Source organism: Haplochromis burtoni, unplaced genomic scaffold (assembly GCF_018398535.1).
Source record: "Haplochromis burtoni strain Fernald_Lab_line unplaced genomic scaffold, NCSU_Asbu1 Contig_345, whole genome shotgun sequence".
Taxonomy (NCBI): domain Eukaryota; kingdom Metazoa; phylum Chordata; class Actinopteri; order Cichliformes; family Cichlidae; genus Haplochromis; species Haplochromis burtoni.
In genome coordinates, this window is record NW_024582706.1 from 579,600 (window position 1) to 601,464 (window position 21,865).

The following is a 21,865-nucleotide window of genomic DNA, read 5'->3' on the forward strand; positions in this document are numbered from 1 at the left end:
GGACTGGGAAGATTCTGCATTTGCGTCTGGAAATTATGTTTGATGAGATCAGACCAGTGTCCTCTCAGTCACATTCATCTGATTTTAGTCTGGATCTGTTGTCAGATAATAGAGCGTTGTCTCCAGAGTTTGTGTCTCCTGGTTTGGACTTTTCACTCTTGAACAGTTGGCTGGCAGACTTTAGAGCATCCTCCCCAGAATCTGTGGTGTCAGTTCATCAATGTCCTCATTCTTCTTCCATGATGTTAAGTCCAACAATCAGTCAACATTGTAACTACTACTTGCAATATTCTAAACTAGGCCCACGTCACCTCTTTCAACAATGTCCGATAATGATGATTTAGAATCTTGTCTTGCACAAATGTTTGAAGACAACAGACCAGATTCACCAGATTCCTACTCTTCAAATGTTGAAGTTAAACACTCAGCTCTTACTGTAAAATCATCGCCTTTGCTGCCTGCTTCAAGAACTTTGACCTATGCACAGGTTGTGCGAGGCTTTACACATGACAACGAATGTGACACTTTATTTGACTTCCAAAGTAGTGACTTGAGAACTATGCCTTCTGCATCTTCGCCATCAGAAGCATCTGATACAGAACATACCCTTTATCTTCTAGACGAGTGGGTGGCGGAATTAAGGCCACAGTCTCCTGAATCGCTGGAGTCTGAAGGTGAATTTAGGCCGCTCTCTCCGGACTCACCTGTTCCTCAGTTCAGATGTCCCCATAATGAATGTAATGCGGAATTGTTAGGGCAAAGGTCGGTTACACCAGAATCAGCATTTTCGGACTGGGAAGATTCTCATTTGCGTCTGGAAATTATGTTTGATGAGATCAGACCAGTGTCCTCTCAGTCACATTCATCTGATTTTAGTCTGGATCTGTTGTCAGATAATAGAGCGTTGTCTCCAGAGTTTGTGTCTCCTGGTTTGGACTTTTCACTCTTGAACAGTTGGCTGGCAGACTTTAGAGCATCCTCCCCAGAATCTGTGGTGTCAGTTCATCAATGTCCTCATTCTTCTTCCATGATGTTAAGTCCAACAATCAGTCAACATTGTAACTACTACTTGCAATATTCTCAAACAGGCCCACGTCACCTCTTTCAACAATGTCCGATAATGATGATTTAGAATCTTGTCTTGCACAAATGTTTGAAGACAACAGACCAGATTCACCAGATTCCTACTCTTCAAATGTTGAAGTTAAACACTCAGCTCTTACTGTAAAATCATCGCCTTTGCTGCCTGCTTCAAGAACTTTGACCTATGCACAGGTTGTGCGAGGCTTTACACATGACAACGAATGTGACACTTTATTTGACTTCCAAAGTAGTGACTTGAGAACTATGCCTTCTGCATCTTCGCCATCAGAAGCATCTGATACAGAACATACCCTTTATCTTCTAGACGAGTGGGTGGCGGAATTAAGGCCACAGTCTCCTGAATCGCTGGAGTCTGAAGGTGAATTTAGGCCGCTCTCTCCGGACTCACCTGTTCCTCAGTTCAGATGTCCCCATAATGAATGTAATGCGGAATTGTTAGGGCAAAGGTCGGTTACACCAGAATCAGCATTTTCGGACTGGGAAGATTCTCATTTGCGTCTGGAAATTATGTTTGATGAGATCAGACCAGTGTCCTCTCAGTCACATTCATCTGATTTTAGTCTGGATCTGTTGTCAGATAATAGAGCGTTGTCTCCAGAGTTTGTGTCTCCTGGTTTGGACTTTTCACTCTTGAACAGTTGGCTGGCAGACTTTAGAGCATCCTCCCCAGAATCTGTGGTGTCAGTTCATCAATGTCCTCATTCTTCTTCCATGATGTTAAGTCCAACAATCAGTCAACATTGTAACTACTACTTGCAATATTCTTCAAATAGGCCCACGTCACCTCTTTCAACAATGTCCGATAATGATGATTTAGAATCTTGTCTTGCACAAATGTTTGAAGACAACAGACCAGATTCACCAGATTCCTACTCTTCAAATGTTGAAGTTAAACACTCAGCTCTTACTGTAAAATCATCGCCTTTGCTGCCTGCTTCAAGAACTTTGACCTATGCACAGGTTGTGCGAGGCTTTACACATGACAACGAATGTGACACTTTATTTGACTTCCAAAGTAGTGACTTGAGAACTATGCCTTCTGCATCTTCGCCATCAGAAGCATCTGATACAGAACATACCCTTTATCTTCTAGACGAGTGGTCGACGACAGAGACTAAATAAACGGAAAACTCGAGAGAATTAACGGCAAACTTGACACACTGCGACACAGAATCAGCTGGAGCGGGAAGGGAAAAGGACTAGAACATTCTCAACAAGGGCAACGCAATAACAAATCATAAATACGAGACTTAAATCAACCACTAGGGACTATACCTCAGACATCCTTCAGAGTCCCCCCCAATAATGTAATCATGTATATGCAGTGGAATTGTTAGGGCAAAGGTCGGTTACACCAGAATCAGCATTTTCGGACTGGGAAGATTCTCATTTGCGTCTGGAAATTATGTTTGATGAGATCAGACCAGTGTCCTCTCAGTCACATTCATCTGATTTTAGTCTGGATCTGTTGTCAGATAATAGAGCGTTGTCTCCAGAGTTTGTGTCTCCTGGTTTGGACTTTTCACTCTTGAACAGTTGGCTGGCAGACTTTAGAGCATCCTCCCCAGAATCTGTGGTGTCAGTTCATCAATGTCCTCATTCTTCTTCCATGATGTTAAGTCCAACAATCAGTCAACATTGTAACTACTACTTGCAATATTCTTCAAATAGGCCCACGTCACCTCTTTCAACAATGTCCGATAATGATGATTTAGAATCTTGTCTTGCACAAATGTTTGAAGACAACAGACCAGATTCACCAGATTCCTACTCTTCAAATGTTGAAGTTAAACACTCAGCTCTTACTGTAAAATCATCGCCTTTGCTGCCTGCTTCAAGAACTTTGACCTATGCACAGGTTGTGCGAGGCTTTACACATGACAACGAATGTGACACTTTATTTGACTTCCAAAGTAGTGACTTGAGAACTATGCCTTCTGCATCTTCGTGGACAAATGTGTGTCATGAACTACGCTTCAGCGCTTATTGGTTGCAGCTTTTAACTCTAAAACGAGTTGGAGAGAAGATGTGGTCGAAGCATATTTGCCACGTAGGAACGCTAAATGCCCTTCATCCACTTGCCTGATCAACTTCGGCCCATCCAAAGAATGGTTAACATAGGGAACTCTTGATTATGTCACCAAATTGCTTCCGCATCTACTTACTAGAATAGGCCAAAACGACCTCGGAAGCACCACTGGGCCAGGTGCGGTGCGCGCGTGGACGAAAGATTTAATGGCCACCCACGTTCTCTGCTGAGCAATTAATGAAAATCGCTATGCGTAATGTTCTGCTGTTCAAGTGTTGTCATTTCATGTGAATGGACACTCCGCTCGATCTCTCCAGACTCACCTGTTCCTACAGCTATCAGCATGCTATTCTTTGCTCCCTCCAACATATAGCAAGATGTATAGCTGTTAAAGATTGTTTAAATGTGAGTGGACCACTTTTAAGTGCGAGGTTACACCAGATTATACCCACATGCTAACATCGTTTTAAACCCGGTACCTCGGAAGATGCTCACTTAATATAGAGCTCGGGTGAACTATTGAAAATCAGTTCATGTCATGAAGATCTTGACACTCATGACCTCACACGAGTATTTCTCCCAGTCACATTCCATCTCTGATTTTAGTCTTACTCGGATTACTTTGTTTATTCTCAGACAGAAGAATCATTTATTGTGAGAGCGTGTTCTCCAGAGGTTGTCACTAATGGAATAGTATCTCATTTAAATTGGATAATTGGACGTTGTTCATGCTCTTTAAACCTCTGTCAGATATCAGTATTTAAGACTAGGCAGACTTTAAGAGCAGCATCTCCGAGAATTATCTTCTTTAATGGGATCTTCAGGGACAATCAAATTGATAGCATGCTTTAACATTCTCCTCATCATCAATGAGTTGTGAATGTTCAGTACAAGTCCACCTTGCCCACCATATGTCAAACCAAATGTATTAAGAAATCTTTAACTACTGGTATATACCTCAAGTGCAATATTCAGAATAGCAGTAGGGCTCTCCAGGCTCACCTTCTTTCACAGTAGTGATTGAGTGTCACCAGTACTAACATTGCATCTAATACTTAGTTATACATTTGTATTAGTACAGACTATTGTTTCCTTGCTTGCTATCACATACAAAGGTGACCGTGGACAGCACACCAAAACACCATGACCATGTCTCACGCAATTTCCTCCATCTGCAAGTGTATGATATCAAGGTTTGAGTAACGCTTGTAAGACTGGCGTGACGTAATAATATCCATGCCCCGTTGCCTGCCTTCTCAAGAACTGGTCTCCTGTACGACCGAGGAATGCAATCGACGAACCGCTACAGTCGTGCCCATCAGGCCACAGTCGTTACCGTTTTGACAGGGAACGCAAACTAGTTGTTGACCACTTTGATTAAACTCTATTTGTACCTATTTTCACATCAGGTAAAGTTTGATCCTTAACCTGTACTATTTTCAAACCTATTGTTGCCATCTTTAGCTAGCTTGCATTATCTCATTCGCTCTTTTCATTAAGATAGCATTACTACAAATACAAGATAACCATAAACCCTATTATTTACCTGCCTGAGTAATAAGGAAATATCTAACGAATATCAAAAGTGTCTTCTATTTAATTGTCGAATTACAATTTGAGAGGAGATAACCTCAGAGAATTCTAAATTTAAGGGTTAACCCCAACAGAAAAATTCTCCTTCTGCAACCAGGTTTGGATAATCTCCTTGAATCAACTCTCCTCCACCAGAGGGAGTTGACAGGTGTTGTGCTTTGTCACAGATCATCTGTCTTCCACCAACTCAATTCTGTCTTTCAGAGAATAGACATTATAGGCATAACATTGTATATTCACAGCTCAGATAATAAAATTACCTATCTATCTAATCTGGAGAGACACTGTAATTATTTATGTTTTGCTATTTTTCTTTTATGTGATATGACCATATTATCGATTGTATACACTAGTTTGTATTGTATACAATGTGTATTGTACACTCTATACTTTAGAGTTTAATATTCAATCCTACGGGTCCCCCATAAATGTACTGTACAAAAAAAGGTGTACACAGTCAGTTGTTGATGATTTGTTGCCTGCAATCACTAAAATTATTTAAAATTCAGATTAGAGTGAAACTCCCCAACAATCAGACAAAGCCCTATGCTCAAGCAGTAGTAAATGGACTGGTTCTTATATAGCACTTTTCTACTCTGACAAGGCACTCGGAGCGCTACAACTTGCCTTATTCACCCACTCATACAAGCACTTTTTTTTCTTTTTCTATGCAATTGCTTTCTGTCTAAAATTCACACTCCAGTGGATGCATCGAAGAGCAACTTGGGGTTACTATCTTGCCCAAGTATATCTGGCATGCAGGCTAGTTCAGACAGAGGATCTGTTGCTGTTGGTTTTGGCAAGTAAGAAGAAAAAATAGAAGAGCATTCAAATAGATTACAAAATTCTGATTTCACTCTACATTAGTTACAGTCACAGATACATATCTTGAAACAAAGACTACACAAAATGAAACATTTGAAAACGAACCTATAACTCTTTACTAAGATATAAATAACCGTTTTTCAGTTTGTTTTTTAATAAAGCCTAAATGCCAAAAAGTCTATATTAGATCACAATAAACCACAGCTAGTTTTCATCATTTGAGTCACAAGCCATCTGTAGAAAACAGTGGTTTTCATCATGGTAGCTGGCTGGAGGAGGCTTTCCAATGAACAACCTCAAGGAAAAAAGAATCCCTGAAGTGAATACAACTTGTGTATGAACAAAAATGGACACAACAATATCACATGTCCAAGACTGATCTTCCCAAGTACATGAAAAGCCCATGAAAAGAAAATCCACGATCAAGTTCAAGAGAAAAATTTCCATGGCATTGGTAAGGCAGCAAAGACTGTTGCATATCAGTGAATGCAGTGTTGATTTTTATAAGTAGTAGCTTCCCCCAATAACAAGCAATGGCTCTCTGACCATGGCATGTTTGCATTAGAACAGGTAGAATGCCCTTTCTCTGAAGCAAAACTAATAGAGATTACCAATAGAAATGTATTTTTTATTTACTGTAGTTGCAGCAAATTTTTTGCAATATTTAGCTGTTCAGTTAAAAAACACAGAATTCTAAATTTGCCACAGCTGATATTTTTCTTCCTCTTTGAAAGTACATCCTCCGCCAAAGAATTTTTACATTTAAAACCCACACATTTTGCTTTCTCAAATGTATTGGCAGGGGCGCAACACCTTGGGTTGCGTTGATTCAAATTTTCACCTGATGTGTTTTTGTAACCTTTCCTTATAATGCTGTGTCATTTGGGCAGGTTTTTTGAAACAGTGTTATTATTATTGCAGTAATGCAGCTCAGCAAAATGCACTAGCAAATTTTATAAACTGCTGGATGGCTGACTTTATATGACATGGAAGTGACTTTATACTATACTTATGCATGTTCATCTTCACAGTAAATCAAATCTTTTGTTATTCATTTTTGCAAGTCTATCATAGTTGTAATATAATGTCTTGTCAATTATGTACTGCTATGAAGAATATTTCAAAAATATCGATGGGCATCTTAATAGGTCATGCCATGCTTTTTAAACCTCATGCTGCTTGTTAAATACATGTATTAACATATTTCTTAATATGTTAATTCTGTTTTATATGCATGTGCACTACAAGTGAACTTCATTATTTAAAATATTGCTCACTGTTCTTGTATTTAAAACACCAACTTGTCCTTGAAAAATCTTGGAAAATGCATGCGTCATTGGAGTCTTCCTTAAATCAACAACAAAACCGCCCATGATATTTATTTTTAATTCCCACTTCATTGTACCATTTCTTTCAGGTGTCACCTGCATCTTCCAAGACAAATATTTCACAAGATTCACAACAAAAAAATCTTGATTTAGGACAGAGGCAGGTCTTTCCAGCAGAATCCCCATCCTTACCATGTGATTCAAATACAGTTTTCACTAAAAAACTAGAATTACCAATTCCAGCTAACTTTGACTTGAGTAAAGCACAATTTGACACCACAGTGAACAATCAAATTAGTGCACCACAGGAAAAAGACAAAATGTCATCTCCCACAAGTGAAGATTATGGCTTAGTTAAACCAAGCTTCATGACTCTAGAATCAGTCTCTCAAACAGCTCAAGATAGCCCAGATGCTGCAACTGTCATGTCCTCAGAATCCACACCAACACCACCAGGGTCTGGGTCCCCTCAGCTTGACCAGCTTCTGTCAGATCTGGAGGAGATGAAACTTAAGTTTAGACCAGAGGCACTTAAACCACATTCATCTGAATCCACCAACGAGATCCCTGCAGTTGACCAAATGTATGAGTTCCAAGATATTTTCCTTCAGGATCACGGCCCTGCAGAATATAGTGATATGCTAAAAGTCAATCTATCATCTGCTGCACAGCTTGCAGTAGATAACCCAGATATTCCCATTACAGAGCATCCACATTTCCAGACATCCATTCAGCTTGAACATGAAATGGTCTCAGTCATTCCCGATGTAACAAAACTTGTCACAAGCGTACCATCAAGCTCTGGTCTTCATAAAGACAGTTCTGAGTCCTCTAATGAGTCCCTTTCGAGCCCAGAATCTTCCCAAAGACTTTGTGAAGAAATGGAACAACCAAGCTTTCATGTGGATGCATTTCAGTTAAGCACACATGGTCTAAATAATACTCAGAAATTTCCTTCAGTTGCTACAAAGAGCAAGTCTGACATACCTGAGAAAGATATTTGTTGGGAAGATGCTACAACTGACATTCTTCAGAGTCAAGAAGCACATGAATTAGCTATGCCATCTAATGACTTTAAAGGTGTGACAGAATCACAGACTAACCCAGATAGACTTCAGTTATGGGCAGCAAACTCTGTTGACAGTATACATAATGAAGATTTGTCTTCACAGTCTCTTTCTGATTTGACTCCTGAGACAGTGATATCTGCAAGAAATTTCAGTTTTGAAGAACTGGTGCCCAATTCCTCATCAAGGAACTTAAAAATATCTTCAGATGAGGACAGGACCAGTGAACACCATTCAGAAGGATCTCTGACTTCAGTAGACGATGAATGTTTTGACTCTGAGTCTTCTTCAGTCAAACCCAAAACTGATTCTTCTTCAGCCTCTGATGAAGAGTACAACTTGCCACCTGGCTATGCAGAGGCCTCCTCTATTTCATCTACCTATACTCAGATACCTTCAGGATACAGTCCTATAGTGCATAGTGGTGCAGACAGTCCAACCAATGAATATTCTGACCCAGAGCCTTACTTTGACTGCAAACAGGGTTCATCCGATTTCTCAGAGCCTGATCCCGATGAATCTGAGACAAGAGCTAGGTCAAGTGGAGGTCAAGCCCAGGATCACTCTAGAGTGCAGGAAAAGTTGAATCAAAAAGTACTGTTGTCTTCTGGAAGTGAAGATTACGAAGACGCTTCTTTTGTCCATGAGCCTCTTTATCGTGTAGATGTAAAGAGAGAAGAAATGCAAGAAACATCAGATGAAGAATTCACCTTGTGTGAGACTTCACAACCACCACCTATCTGTGAAACTGCAGCATATCATGATACTGATAAATCTCTGACAAGGGTAAGATGAGAGTTGGTAAAAAAAAAACTGCAAGTGTTTTCCCCAGAGCTGAGCTTGGCCAAATGACTATATTTGCTTCAGAGAGGAATGACTGCTGGTAACCCTGTAGCCACGTGAATGGGAGCTAAAACTCCTTCTAACCCTTAATTTGTTTTGATTTCACATTTGACTAATCCTAACTTAGCATGTCACTTTGCTGCCTGTAACTAGTAGGATCACTCACAGTGATAACATGAGTTACTTTTTTTTTCATCAGTAGGCACATTTATTGTCATCTAGGTAAGAGCATGGTGTATTTTCTTTTTTTGTTTAATTATAGACTGCCATGTTGTACTTTCAGTGTAATGTACAAAACGACATGCAATCATCTGAAAGTGCAACATATCACTCTGCTTCTTGCTTGCTTTCCTGCAAACCTAGCATTCATGCTGTCATTCATTATTAAATGTCAATGGATTTGTGTTGCTTGGTCAGGAGATCAACGCTGAGCTTGGATCAATGTCAGAAAGTTCAGATGATGAATTTTTGACTGCCAGAATAGTACAAAGAAGAGTTGTCATTCAGGTATCTGATTTAGCATGACTTTTAAACCAGTGTGGCAACTAAATGAAAGCTAAAAACTTTCACTGTCAAGTTACAAATGTTTATTTTCTAACAACCTTAAGTCTTAACAGAAAGGATGAAAATGGGTTCAAATTAGATAACACACCCCTTGATTAACATGTATGAGCCTAACCTGAGAGTTTTGTGCTGATGTGAGCACTTTTTTTTCTTGGTTTATTTAACAAAATACATCTGAAAATGCAAGTTTGTTTCCTGTGTCCCGAAGTCTCTGTTTTCTCACTGAATTACTGCTTAAACGTTGTGTGCATTATTATACTCGAACATACAGTTGCACTAATTTGTCAGTTAAAGAAGTGAATATTTCACTGACCCAAATGAGCCTGTCTGATTATTAGTTGTCTTGTTTTCCTCATAGGCTGATGAAATGCCAGACCTCCCTGCCCAGTCGGTGTCAGAAGAAAGGTACAAGGATGAAAATGGACACATAGTTGTCAAAAAGGTGGGAAAAAAATGCACTATATGCATTATATGCAGCTTCGAAAGTTAATCCTATATATAGTCGTTAAATGCATTATCTTGCTCAGGTTACCCGTAAAATTATACGTAAGTGTGTTTCCGCGGATGGTGCGGAGCATGAAGAGACGACCTTAGAAGGAGCTCCTCAGGGGTTTGTCCCTGCAGCGGAGGGAGATGGCTACTCTAAGGTTGTGAAGCGGACAGTCGTGAAAAGTGAGGGAGACCACACAGAGGTATGTTCGTTGCAGATGTCCTTCTTCATAGTGTTTTGTTCTGTTTTGTTTTGGGGTTGTTTTTTGTTTTGTTTTTTACCAAAAAATGGAAGGTGTAACATCTATACTGATATTAATATATAAAGTACAGCTAAATAAACTTTCTGACCTAGGTGACTTTTACCGAACGTGAGCATTCGTCATCATCAAGGCAGGAGACGGCTGATGGCCGCAAGATCAGTCACACGGAAAGGACAACCGTGTTGGAGGGTGAAAGGACAGTGACACACCATGGTGATCAGTCTTTGACCTCTGATCTGCCTACAGCCCAGGACGACTTCAAGAAGGTTTTTAAACACTTTGTCACCGTTATTCCCCAACCACATAACCACATATTAACATAATACTTATACATCAACATTCTTCATGTCTTAGCACCTTAGGTTTAAAAATAATAATAAACAAACAGCACATTGTGACGATGTTTCGAGTTTCAAATGTATGTTTTTTATTATTTAATCACTTTGAATTAAGAGACTGTGTTCTCTGCTTTTCATGCCACCAGGCATTCGGTTATTTGAGTGGTTTTAGCGGAACAGAGCTCCCTCTGGTGGTAGAAAGAGAGACTATCAAAGAGGATGGAACAGTGGTCAGGAGGTGTGCCTACTGGAGTGCACGTGTGTGTGTGTGTGTGTGTGTGAAGCTTACTATTATTGACTAATGTTTGTGCATGTTCATTTGTGCTGGCAAACAATTTTTTTGTATTCTTAATCAATTCAAAGTCAAACGTGTAAATAAACCAGTGAGATGTGAGTTTATAATTTTTTAACTCTTGTGAACAACTGTAAGAAAATGTTGTCCCGTGCACTACATTAAAATTATTATTCATGCACTATTTAGTTGTTTTTAGTAAATCATAGTTTTAGTGATTACTTTGTGTTGCTGCTTTTGAGTAGTATAGAAGTTGAATAGCCTTAAATATTCCAAGTAATTAACAAGCAAAAGACACAAAAATGAAAAGGAAAAAGATACATTTTGACACAAATGAGTTTTGAGTAGAATTCCGTAGGTTTCCTAATGGTGGTATTTTACAAACAAGTTTAATTCAGGAAAAACTGGCTCAAAAGAAATTCCTTGGTTTGAGGAACCTGAATTCAGGTTCCACGCAGGGGACGACATGTTTTCAGCCTTAACAGTATGAGTTTTGCAACACAATCTTAAGCTTTCTCCACTAAGAAAATAGCTATGAAGTTGCTCACAAAAAATTGATTCCTTTCATCTAGTCATAGTGATTTCAGGTCCAGATGAACAGAATCAAGTTGTGGGGATTTCCTTACCTGGACGATCGAGCATGCATCAAGACCATGAAGTTGCTGTGCATGTGTGCAGCGAGTATTAATAGAGATGAGAAAGAGAGATCAATTTCTCCCATAACTGCTTCTCAGGCTCACTGTCCACAACTGAATTTAAAGTCCTTCTCTTTACATACAAAATCCTGAGTAATCAGGCTTCATCATACCGTCATCAGACAGTTTTATATTATCCCAACAGAGCACTTCTGCTTTCAGACGGCAGGTTTATTTGTGGTTTCTAGAGTTTCTAAAAAAGCTTTCACATTTCGTCCCCCATGTGGGTGATATAGAGTCACTTGATTATTATTGGGGTTTTCTTCAGAATACTATAGGGTCTTTACTTTACAGTATCAAGTGTCCTGAGGTGATCGTTGTTGGGATTTGGCACTTTATAAGTAAACCTGAATTCAATTCAACTGTGTAAATCCAAAAATGTAATGTTGGATTTACACGGTCTAATCTGTGTGGGGTTTTTTTTCTCCTATAACATATCTGTAACTATAGCTCTTCCTTTACTTTATTTTCCACAGGTGAATTTTTTCAAAGATATTTATCTTTCTTTATCTATTTCCCCTCCCTGCCTCTTGCTACCTGTCCAGGGCCCATCTGCGTAAAGGTTGCACTCTCACACGAACAGTGGTTGAGGGAGCTGGGCAGCGCAAACAGGTCATTCAAGAGAAAGTGGACCACCCCAGAAAAGGATCGAAAACCCGTGATCTCCAACAGCATCTCCACCAGCTCTTTCACCGCTACTACGAAGAAGAAAAGAACAATGATGATGAGGAAGGAAGAGTAAATGATTGAGTAACACTCTGCCCAACTCCCTCGTTGTGCCCATGCTAAAATCCCTGCTAGTCCTATGCATTAGTCACATGCAATCCTAGTGTGCACAAACACACCTCAAAGCTACCACAGTCTTCCCCTTTAGGACCTGGAAGATGATCTTTAGTTCTTGATTTGGAGTTTTTTCCCTGTGTGGTTTTAAAGTACTTCTGAGTTTCTTTATTTTATTTTTTTTATTTTTTTGCCTTTTGTGACCAAAGAAAGCCTTTTGTTGATCTCCTGATTGTTTTACTTTCTGATTCAAGTTGTCTGATAGGTTTGTCTTATCCTGTGGTAGAGCAACAGAACACTCAAAGAAAACAGAGCGACACTATCCCCATCAAATAACTCACAAACCTCCGAAGTACATTTTACTTAAAAACACTGGTACTGCTCTTGGAGTAGGTGCTTGGACTGAAAGACGATATTTCACATTGCACTGCCTCTCACAACTTTCACAGATAATCCTTTATGAAAAAAAACAACTTCTCACTCACTGTACTAGCCTCTGCTTTTTTGATTCAGATGGTCAAGATGTCACAAACAGAAAATCAGACTGTACTGACACTGAATTTAACTGCTGCTGTTGTGTTTCGTGTTGACTATGTGTACTCTGTCTTTGGGAATTATATATTCTATTTAATCTCAACATTACTGACATCTGTAGCCTAGGAATGAATAATCACTCATGTGAACTTAACAGGCATGACTAATCAACATCTGTCAGTTTGATCCTAGCTTTGACTGCTTTGTCGTTGTGTGGATTGCCCTTCTGCTTTTCTTTACCTTGTGTGTGTGTGTGTGTCTTTCATTCTTTATTATTATGTTTCAACTAAACATTGTTGACCTCCTCTTTTAAAGTATGGATGTGATGAGTGCAGGTGTGACTGTACGTGCTTTAGGTTTGATTTTGTCTGTGCATTTGATGAGTTAAATACCACACTGAACGCTGGTCAAAAGTTTCTGTAGTTGATTTTAACTTGTTTGCTGATGTTTGTTTGTTTGTTTTTTCATTTTCATTTTCGTGTAGAGAAGTTATTTAATTTAATAATTCAGCCCCTCAGGATTTGGCACTGGGAAATGAAATAATCCCAGTTTTCTAATATTACATTTGTGGTAAGATGATGATACACTCAGTGTTTTATTTATGTAAAGATTTGTTAGTTTATCTTTTGAATCTGATTGTTGAAGTAGATAAAGGCGGTTTTGTGTTATGTGTGTGAGTGAATGATTCGGCGTGTGTAGTTAAAGGATGTGTAGCAGTTTCTGTCAGCAAAGAAAAGAAATGTTTATTTTACACAATTAGCATTTGCACTCCTGAATGTCAGAAGAGGAAACCTCCATGCTTTCTGTGCACTGCAATACAAGGTACAGAATATATCAGCCACAGGGATAGTCTCATTGTGGAGGGATTGCTGTAACAAAGCAGGTTGAGAGCTTAAATATATGATTATCCACAGCTCGGAGCATCGCTACTGTTTGTATTTACAACATGCAATGTATTTACTCTCACTCTCACTGTTTATTTTGTGATTTAGAGAAAAAAAATGCAAATTAGTGGAGATTCACTGTGACAGATATGCTTTTAATTTGAAGACTCAGCATCCCTTCTCTGTGATGATGACCCGTTATATACATATACAATGCATATATAAATAAATATCTATAAAGGCATGTATTACTGTATCAAAAGTCAAAAGTGCAGAATAGAAAATGGCTGCAGTGTATCTATAGCTGAGAATAAAAATCTACAAATGTGCAGTGTTGTATCTGATTACATCTTTTAACTGTAAAATGGGCCATTTTGACATGCCAAAACAGTAGCTTGGGTGTATTGTTGATGGTTGTGTCTCAGGGGAGGTCTTGCATAACCAAGTTCAGAGCTTACTGGAACTGAGAATTATTAATTCCATCTGTGCTTTTCTAGAAACTACTTTACTCTGCTTCTTTATTTGCAAGAGGGCGCCTTGTCTGCATATTTGACCATGAATATCATGCTGGATTTTCTTCCTGACTTCACTCCAAAAGGATTTATGTCTCAGAACTGAACTGGGGAGCTTTTGTTTGTTGGGAAAATGTCTAATACACTACACTTTTTCTACTGTGACAAAGGAAAAATTATCTTAAAAATTGTCTTTTTTAATTCCTGCTACATCCAGTCCCATCAGTTTTGTAATAAAGATATAAGTTAGGCACATGTACTTAGTAGAGTTTGTACTGCCTCCTGCTGGGCCTCAGGGGTAACCCAGAAGAAACAGATTTCCATTTAAACTCAAGATAAATGGGTTGTATGAATTTTACCTCACACTACACATTTTCAAAGACACAGTTCCAGTCTTTAAAAAGTATTACAAATGATCCATAAATCTGCACCCATGTTTACTAAGAGTCAAATCAGCTACTTGGGAAGAAATGGTTTATAAACAGGACAGGACAGCTTTCATCACAGTGGGTTAAGAAATTGATTTGCCTAATTGACACATGTTCAGGTCTGTGTGAAATGCACTCTTCTGGAGATGTGATCTAAAGATCCTTTCCTTGGTTTAGCACCCTGCAGTTGTCCTTGTGCAGTAGCCCGACAAAGCTGGTGAATTCAAGAACTTGTTGATGGTAAGAGGGTTGAAAGGTTAACAAATCTTCATCCAAGGAGGTCATTTAAGGTTGAACTGCTTATTTAATACACTTTACCTCCATACTACCAAGGTAAGTAGAATCCAACTTTATTGATCATAAACACATGTTTCACCTGGTAGCTTAAATATTTAAATGCTTTCTCACACATTTTCAGTCCAGTCCTCACACCTGACCATTTTCAGGGGAATATTTTTTTAATCAATCATTCATGCACAAAAAGGCATCTAACTACAAGGATCAACCAGTGTTGTATCTACACAAAACAGGCAAATTAGCAAAGAACATATTTATAACTGTATCTTTAGACAGTTTGTTACTAGCAAAAGCACATAATTCTTTTCCATTTCTTTAGTTGAATACAAAAAATAGCCAAAGATAACACTTTGAGGAGTAAATGGTAATTTTGCAACAACAAGGTGATTCCCAAAGCGCCATCAACTCAACACTTGGCATATTTCAACATCGTGTACAATGTATCCTTAAAAAATTTGAGGAATCAGGACAAAAGAAGACGTCATAACAGTGATTGTCTACAGTCATACTATAAAACACAGCTGAGGCTCTGTCATGGTTTGGGGCTGTATTTTAGTCAGTGTTGTTGGAGATCTTGTTAAAATTGATGGAACTGTGAACAATCATATTTTGGTCCACCATGCAATACCATCTGGAAAGCATCTGATTAATAACAGCATCATTTTCAGCCGGAAAATCATCCCAAACACACTGCTAATGCAGTAAAAGCATACCTGCGTAGAAAAAAGATACGTATGCACACTATCATTCATGGATTGGCCTCCCCAGAGCCCAGGTTGTACATGTTGTATTTCAGAGTATGTTTAAACATGAAAATGTAATATAAGTCTTTAAATATCCAAATAATCAGGCACAACAATATAGCCTGGTCTGGGCTTAGCATTTCTGAAGCACAGCCATCTAATCACACAGTGACCAAACCACAGGACACAAATGCATGAAAAATCAATACCAAAATAACACAAAATAAAATTAAAACACATCAATTATCACATATTTTAGCTGATTTATTTATTTCTTAAACATGTTAAGCCATCCATTGCCATGCTGGCAACAGTTACACACCAGATAAGGAGTGGTGCATTGCATTGACATCATACGTTTTGTCGAAAGAAATGTTTATCATATTTTCCCTTTAAAAAAAGAAGAGACAAATCAGTCGAAAAGAGCAAACAGTAGGGATGACAAAGACACTGCCATTGTCCTGCAGTGGTAAGACCACTGGCTAGCAGAAGCACTGATCGCCAAGGAAGACATCCCAACATTTATTACAGTCCATTGCACTTTCTCTCCTTCAATTTTCTGATACCATCCTCTTGCCTTGGTGCAACTTTTTCATTACAGTGCTTCCAGACCTATTAGTCTGACCACCAGTTTGTATCACTTGACCTGACAGAAGGCAAACCTTCTAGTGCTTTTGTGCCATCTTCATCATCTGCACCACCTCTATGCAATTGGCAAAATAACACACTGGTATGACAAGAATAAAATGACAAAAGAAACCCTACATACAGTTATACAATACAAGTACAAACGTTATGAAAAATGAGCTTGTTTTCGTCTTATTTTTTGTACAAAATGTAAGTGGTGCTTCGGCAACCCGGAGTTTATTCTCCTCCTCTTAGATATGAGATTCCGATATTTGGATGGTAACAATAACAATGTTATTGTTTTTACAACAGTTCCATGATGCTGGAGGACATTAGAAACATTTGGACAGGACTGATGCACAACATTAACAAATACAAACAAACAAGTCAGTGACTGACAAATCAAACAGAAGATATAATAGTTTCATATGATCTTAGCACGATAACACCCCCCTCCCCCCACCATGCACTACACAATAGTCTTGGATTTTCATATATTACATATATGCTACATTCTCTTATTTCTTATTTCACTTATATAAAGGCAAACATATCTCAACGCAAGTGTAAGCTGCTCTGCTTTTCTTTACATTTAAATTAGTACTATAGATTGAAATCTGACAATTTAAACAGTATGACTTAGCTCATAGCAAACATAAATGTAGCTCATAAACTGGATTTTACGTAAACTCTTAAGTCCTCTGATAGCAAGAATAGCAATTTCAGTATTTGTTTTTGTTGTGTTTTGTGTTTTTAAACCAACAATCACAATGTATATACATCACCAGAACTAAAGCAAGCTCAATTTTTAACATTCTGATCTTCCAAATGTTTTTGAATTGCACACACATAAATACACATAAAAATACATAACTATTTTTTTGGGAGAGGTTACAGTTGTAGATCTTTAAACATCTCTATTTTATATTTAAAATGCATACCAAAACATCTTAAAAAAACAAACAAAAAAGATTTTTTTTCTCAATATGCTTGTTTCATAATGTCCAAATACGGTGTGCAGCCACCCAGTGGTGGTTTCGAATGATGTCCATTAATAAAATACCATAACAGTAAAATGTAGTAATACTTGTTTCCTGTGGTATGTCATATCCTTATGGAGGGGTCAAAGAGCAGTCATGAACTCCACTAGATTTGCTGATGAGGGTTCTTTTTTCTTTTTCTTTTTTTTTTATGTGACCACATGTTGATGTTCCATTAACTGAAAAGACAGAGAGCAACCATGTGAATCTCTGCTGACAAGACAGCATAAAAAGGATCTTTTGAGAAAACATATTAAGGCGTGTAATGGCATGTAATGAAAAGCACACATCAGTGAAAGTGAAAAGTACTGGCATGGTACTGGCATGCAAACAGCTCTGCGATACTGTTTACTGGTAATATCCCAGAAATGCCAACAAGACACTTGCACAGGTGTGTTCAAATATAATGCCAATATTTATACTTAACCTTTGCAAAGCAAACAGTTTATACACGATATTATGATCATGCCATGCCAAGTGAACATTTCCCAGGCTCTCAATTCAAAACAAATCAGCAGGAGTTCTTTCACTTTTAAAGAAAGTCTGCACAGAATGCTTAAGGTGATATTTTATGTTATACAACTACAGTTTCAGCGCATACAGCCCCGATCAAAAGTTTAAGAACACTTGAAAATGGCAAAAAAAATCATATTTTGCATGGTTGGATCTTAACAAGGTTCCAAGTAGAGCTTCAACATGCAACAAGAAGAAATGGTAGTGAGACAAAATGTTTTTTTGAGCATGCAATTAATTAAAAACAACGGTTAAACTGAAACAGGCTTTATGGATTCATGGATTTATAAACTATTCTAATCTTCCCAGATAGAAAGAAAGAAAAAAATCATCAAAAATCATTCAGAAACTTTTTAGCTACCGGTGCTCGTAGCACTGGTTTACATAATCTAGCTACAATACCGTCCAAACATATAGAGCCACCATGCATTTATAATATTTTGCTTCCATGGAGCCAGATTTTCTTTCTTTCCAAATTGGTCTTTAGCAATAATTCTCCTGGCTTTCTGAAGTTTTTTCAGTTGTTTTCTTTGCACAGTTATTCGACCTGGCCACTTTCAGAAGATGATTTGTTGTTGTTGTTGCTGTGGTTTATTTTGATTTGTGTTTACTTATTAGGCCACACAAATGAGACTATGAATTGTTCATTCATAAAAAGGTACCTTGCTGACAGAATTAACTAACCAGTGTTTGTCTACATATAACAGAGAAATGAACAAAGAACTAACTTTTGTATCTTTAGGCACTTTGTTACTGAGAGCCTTGTGGAAAAACAGTTCCTGAAGACCACTTAAAGATATTAGAAGAAAGCTAGCTAAGGCAGTTCAGATTGTGTTGGAGAATAAAGGTGGTCACACCAAATATTGGCTTTGAAGCTTTGATAGAGTGATAGAGTAGGAAGCCCAGGACATAGAGGGGGGTTGTGGTTAAATTAATATTACATCATACCGTAATACAGAAATTCCCTGCTTTCTCAATAGTGAAGTGATAGCTGGTACTTATTTTTATCTTAGTAGGAGTAAGGAAACTTCGGGGAAATTCAAGAGCGACAATGCCAAGCCTGGTATAATTATTTTTGCTCTAACAATAAAAGGATGTCGCTGAATCACAAAAGAACGCACACTTCATCGAACAGCTCATCCTGGTTACCTCCCTTTTTTCACCAAGCAGAAGCAAGAATGTTTCTCTAGAGGTAAGCATTTAACATCTAGAAATATAAAGAATGCTTCCTGCTTAAAGTACTACGACAGCTTAGTTTGCATATTCTACTTAATAATTCCATTCTCGCCGTTTCTGTTGTAATACTTTATATGCAATAGTGCATATGTAAAACAGTCTTCAAGGTTTTCTGACTGCCCCTTTTCTGTTTCTTTGTCTCATCCACTACATTGGACAACGGCAAGTTTTATACCAATGTACTACAGCTTGATCAAAACATGAATTGAAGTTGAATATGTTGAGCTCGAATTCCACACAATGGTAGTATGTATATGAAACCTCATACCTTAATTTTTAAAAGAGTAGAAGAATATAGGTGCAGATAAACAGAATCATTTTTCTAAGCATAATTCCACGATCGTTGTTGGTTATATTCTGTAATATCATTTCCTGCAACTTCATCTGAATAATGTTTGATAATTAAAAAATAAATTCAATGTCAAACAGATGTTTAAGTGTTTAAACAGATAATTATAATTACTGACTGAAATAAGCTATGCGACTGGTTAAGCACAGAGAGTGTGCCCTCTATTGATTAGGTGCAACAGCCAACAGTGATCATACCCCGGAGCCCACAGCTGCATTACATTAGTCAGGTGGTACATCTATTTTCCTAAAACACATTTTCAGCTTTGCAGTTCTTACTGTCTCTTACTGGGGGATGCTGGGCGAGCCAGAGCGATGAAAGTGAATGTTCTGCCACTTTCCATCACGGCGGTGCCAAACTCGGGTCTCCTCAGACTGCATGGTGCGAGGCATGCCACTGCCATCCATGTATTGGGTCAGCCGAATATAGGCAATACATGCTGCATTTTCCCCAATAAGGTGCACATGTGGGTTCAATAGGATGGTGTGAACTGGCTTATTCCCTTTGGACAATGCTGCAAATGAAATAGAGAAAGATGCCACACAATATGTGAATGTTATGGGTAGTATTTCCCCACTTTCCACACAGAGTTGGCTAAGAATTGCTCCTTTTTATGTTAATATCATACAGCAGATACAGTCGCATCAAAAACAAAATGCTGATTCTTCTTTGGAGTATTAACTGATATGAAATCAGAGCAAGTGAAGTCTCCATATGTTGATGCTGGATAGTGGACAAGCATGGGGTTGCCAAGTGATTGAGGTTTCTGGGGCATATCTGGTTTATCTGAACTATTTTTACCCAGACTGAGGACATTCTGCCATTTATAGCAGTCATTATTCATGAGTGATTTTTTTTTTTTTTGCTCCAAGGTTAGTCAATGCCCTTGTAGTTTAGCAGCAAATATGAACTACAAACGGAACTAAATATTGATATAGGACAAACAATCCAGTCCAACTCCAATAATGTTCCTATAATATTGTCTTTCAACAACAATCCGAATAACTCCTTGGTTGTGAACTGGACTTTGTTATTTTAGGTATCTTAATCATATTATCCCTTTTTTGTGCATTATGTCCTCCAAATAAAAGTTTCCATAGCTCTGTGCACACATTTATCATTTTGACAAGCTTAAGTCAACTATTTACAAATTTATGAACTGGTGTTGACATGCACAGATGTACTTGATAGTGTGAATGTTGAAAAGAAGATTAATATGTCATACATTTGTTTTCCTCAAGGTCTTTTTTTATTTGGCTTGTTTCTGTTTTATCAGCTCCCTAAAGAGGGATTTCTATTGACAGCTCAGATTAGTAGTTGCAGTTATTTAGAATAGAAATATCCTTTATTGTCCCTCATTGGTGAAATTTAGCTGTTCCAGCAGCAAAGTAACCACCAGATGGAGAATGCAGATTCAAAAAAATTAGTTAGCAGTCTTAATGTTCGACTTTGTATTAAAACAAACTACAAAATGAAATTTTTTGTTCCTCCAGTGTAGTATATTGATTGTGTTTGGTCTCTTCAACCATATGTTTTCATCAGAACATTTAATGTAAACATGCAAGTTCTCCCCTGCTGAAAAATCAACAGTTCTCCAGACTGTGACTGAGATAAACGACTTGTGCATTAGTTCATTCATCTTGTCATACCAATGTAGGCAAACATGTTTATACTAACTCTCTGTGTTTAACCTCCTAAGACCAGAACTCTTTCGTGGTATGCATTTTTCATTTCTCTTTGCTATTTGGGCTGATTGGGACCTGATGAATGTAAAAACAAAGAATTACCAGATTTTTTTTACCTGACTTTTGTTTCTGAGAAAAATGAGATCAACATATGAGGACATTCGTTTTAAATTTTGATAGAACAGTGGCAGTAGAATGGCCTCGTACGTGGATATCAGGCCCTGGTAGAGCAAAATTTTGTATTTTGGTCTAGACAACCCAAAATGTGATGTCCACATATGTGGACACCAGGTCCTAGGAGGTTAAAGACTCCAGTACTGTTACTTAAACATAATCCTTAATTACTCCTAGTATCAAATGCTGATTCGAGGTCAGCCAGCTGTTTCTAACTCTTACACTAAAAGCTGGTAGATTTTAGTTGCAGATATCTTTTGCATAAGCAAAAGTTCTCTTCAAATTCTCTTTTTAATTCTGCAAATTCTCTTTCTAATTCCATTTTAATTTGTCAAATGTTACCCAGGTTGTTAGTAGTTTATCGATTTTCTTTTGAAATGCAGAAATTGCAGGCAATTCTCGATATGAGTCCTCAAGATACTGCTAAAGCAGCTTTTTTTCTAAAGTTAGAATTAATCGTCTTGAACCTACCATTTTCAAAATAAAAGCGATGGAAGTCATGTCCTTCAACGAGGTTGCCCAGGGCCTCAGGCTCAAAGGAAGTCAAACCAGGATCACATATTTTCCTGTTCCACCAGAAACATAATGTAGCATCAGCAAAGAAGACAAGCAAATAAGTCTATGAAAAAAAAA

At 38.0% G+C, this 21,865-nt stretch overlaps 2 protein-coding genes across 7 annotated transcripts in view; one reads left to right on the forward strand and one right to left on the reverse strand.

The window, feature by feature from the left end:
* LOC102312787 (ankyrin-2) overlaps positions 1-13,959 on the forward strand; it is a 68,342-nt gene extending 54,383 nt beyond the window's left edge. Inside the window, exons 47-53 of one of the 5 annotated variants that reach the window (XM_042228742.1) lie at positions 6,969-8,732; positions 9,207-9,296; positions 9,712-9,795; positions 9,881-10,045; positions 10,198-10,371; positions 10,590-10,681; positions 11,976-13,959. In XM_042228742.1, the coding sequence (XP_042084676.1) occupies positions 6,969-8,732; positions 9,207-9,296; positions 9,712-9,795; positions 9,881-10,045; positions 10,198-10,371; positions 10,590-10,681; positions 11,976-12,180 (2,574 nt within the window). In that variant the 3' untranslated portion in view covers positions 12,181-13,959. Of the gene's footprint in view, positions 1-762; positions 1,870-6,968; positions 8,733-9,206; positions 9,297-9,711; positions 9,796-9,880; positions 10,046-10,197; positions 10,372-10,589; positions 10,682-11,975 lie in introns of those variants that run through there. The other 4 variants (XM_042228744.1, XM_042228743.1, XM_042228745.1 and 1 more) reach the window with 4 other exon arrangements.
* Positions 13,960-14,902: 943 nt separating this feature from the next.
* camk2d2 (calcium/calmodulin-dependent protein kinase (CaM kinase) II delta 2) overlaps positions 14,903-21,865 on the reverse strand; it is a 45,880-nt gene continuing 38,917 nt past the window's right edge. For both annotated transcript variants that reach the window (XM_005942599.3, XM_042228746.1), the window contains 3 exons: positions 21,704-21,798; positions 19,662-19,887; positions 14,903-17,454 (listed from right to left, as the gene is read on the reverse strand). In XM_005942599.3, coding sequence (XP_005942661.1) covers positions 17,451-17,454; positions 19,662-19,887; positions 21,704-21,798 — 325 coding nt within the window. In that variant the 3' untranslated portion in view covers positions 14,903-17,450. The remainder of the gene's footprint in view (positions 17,455-19,661; positions 19,888-21,703; positions 21,799-21,865) is intronic.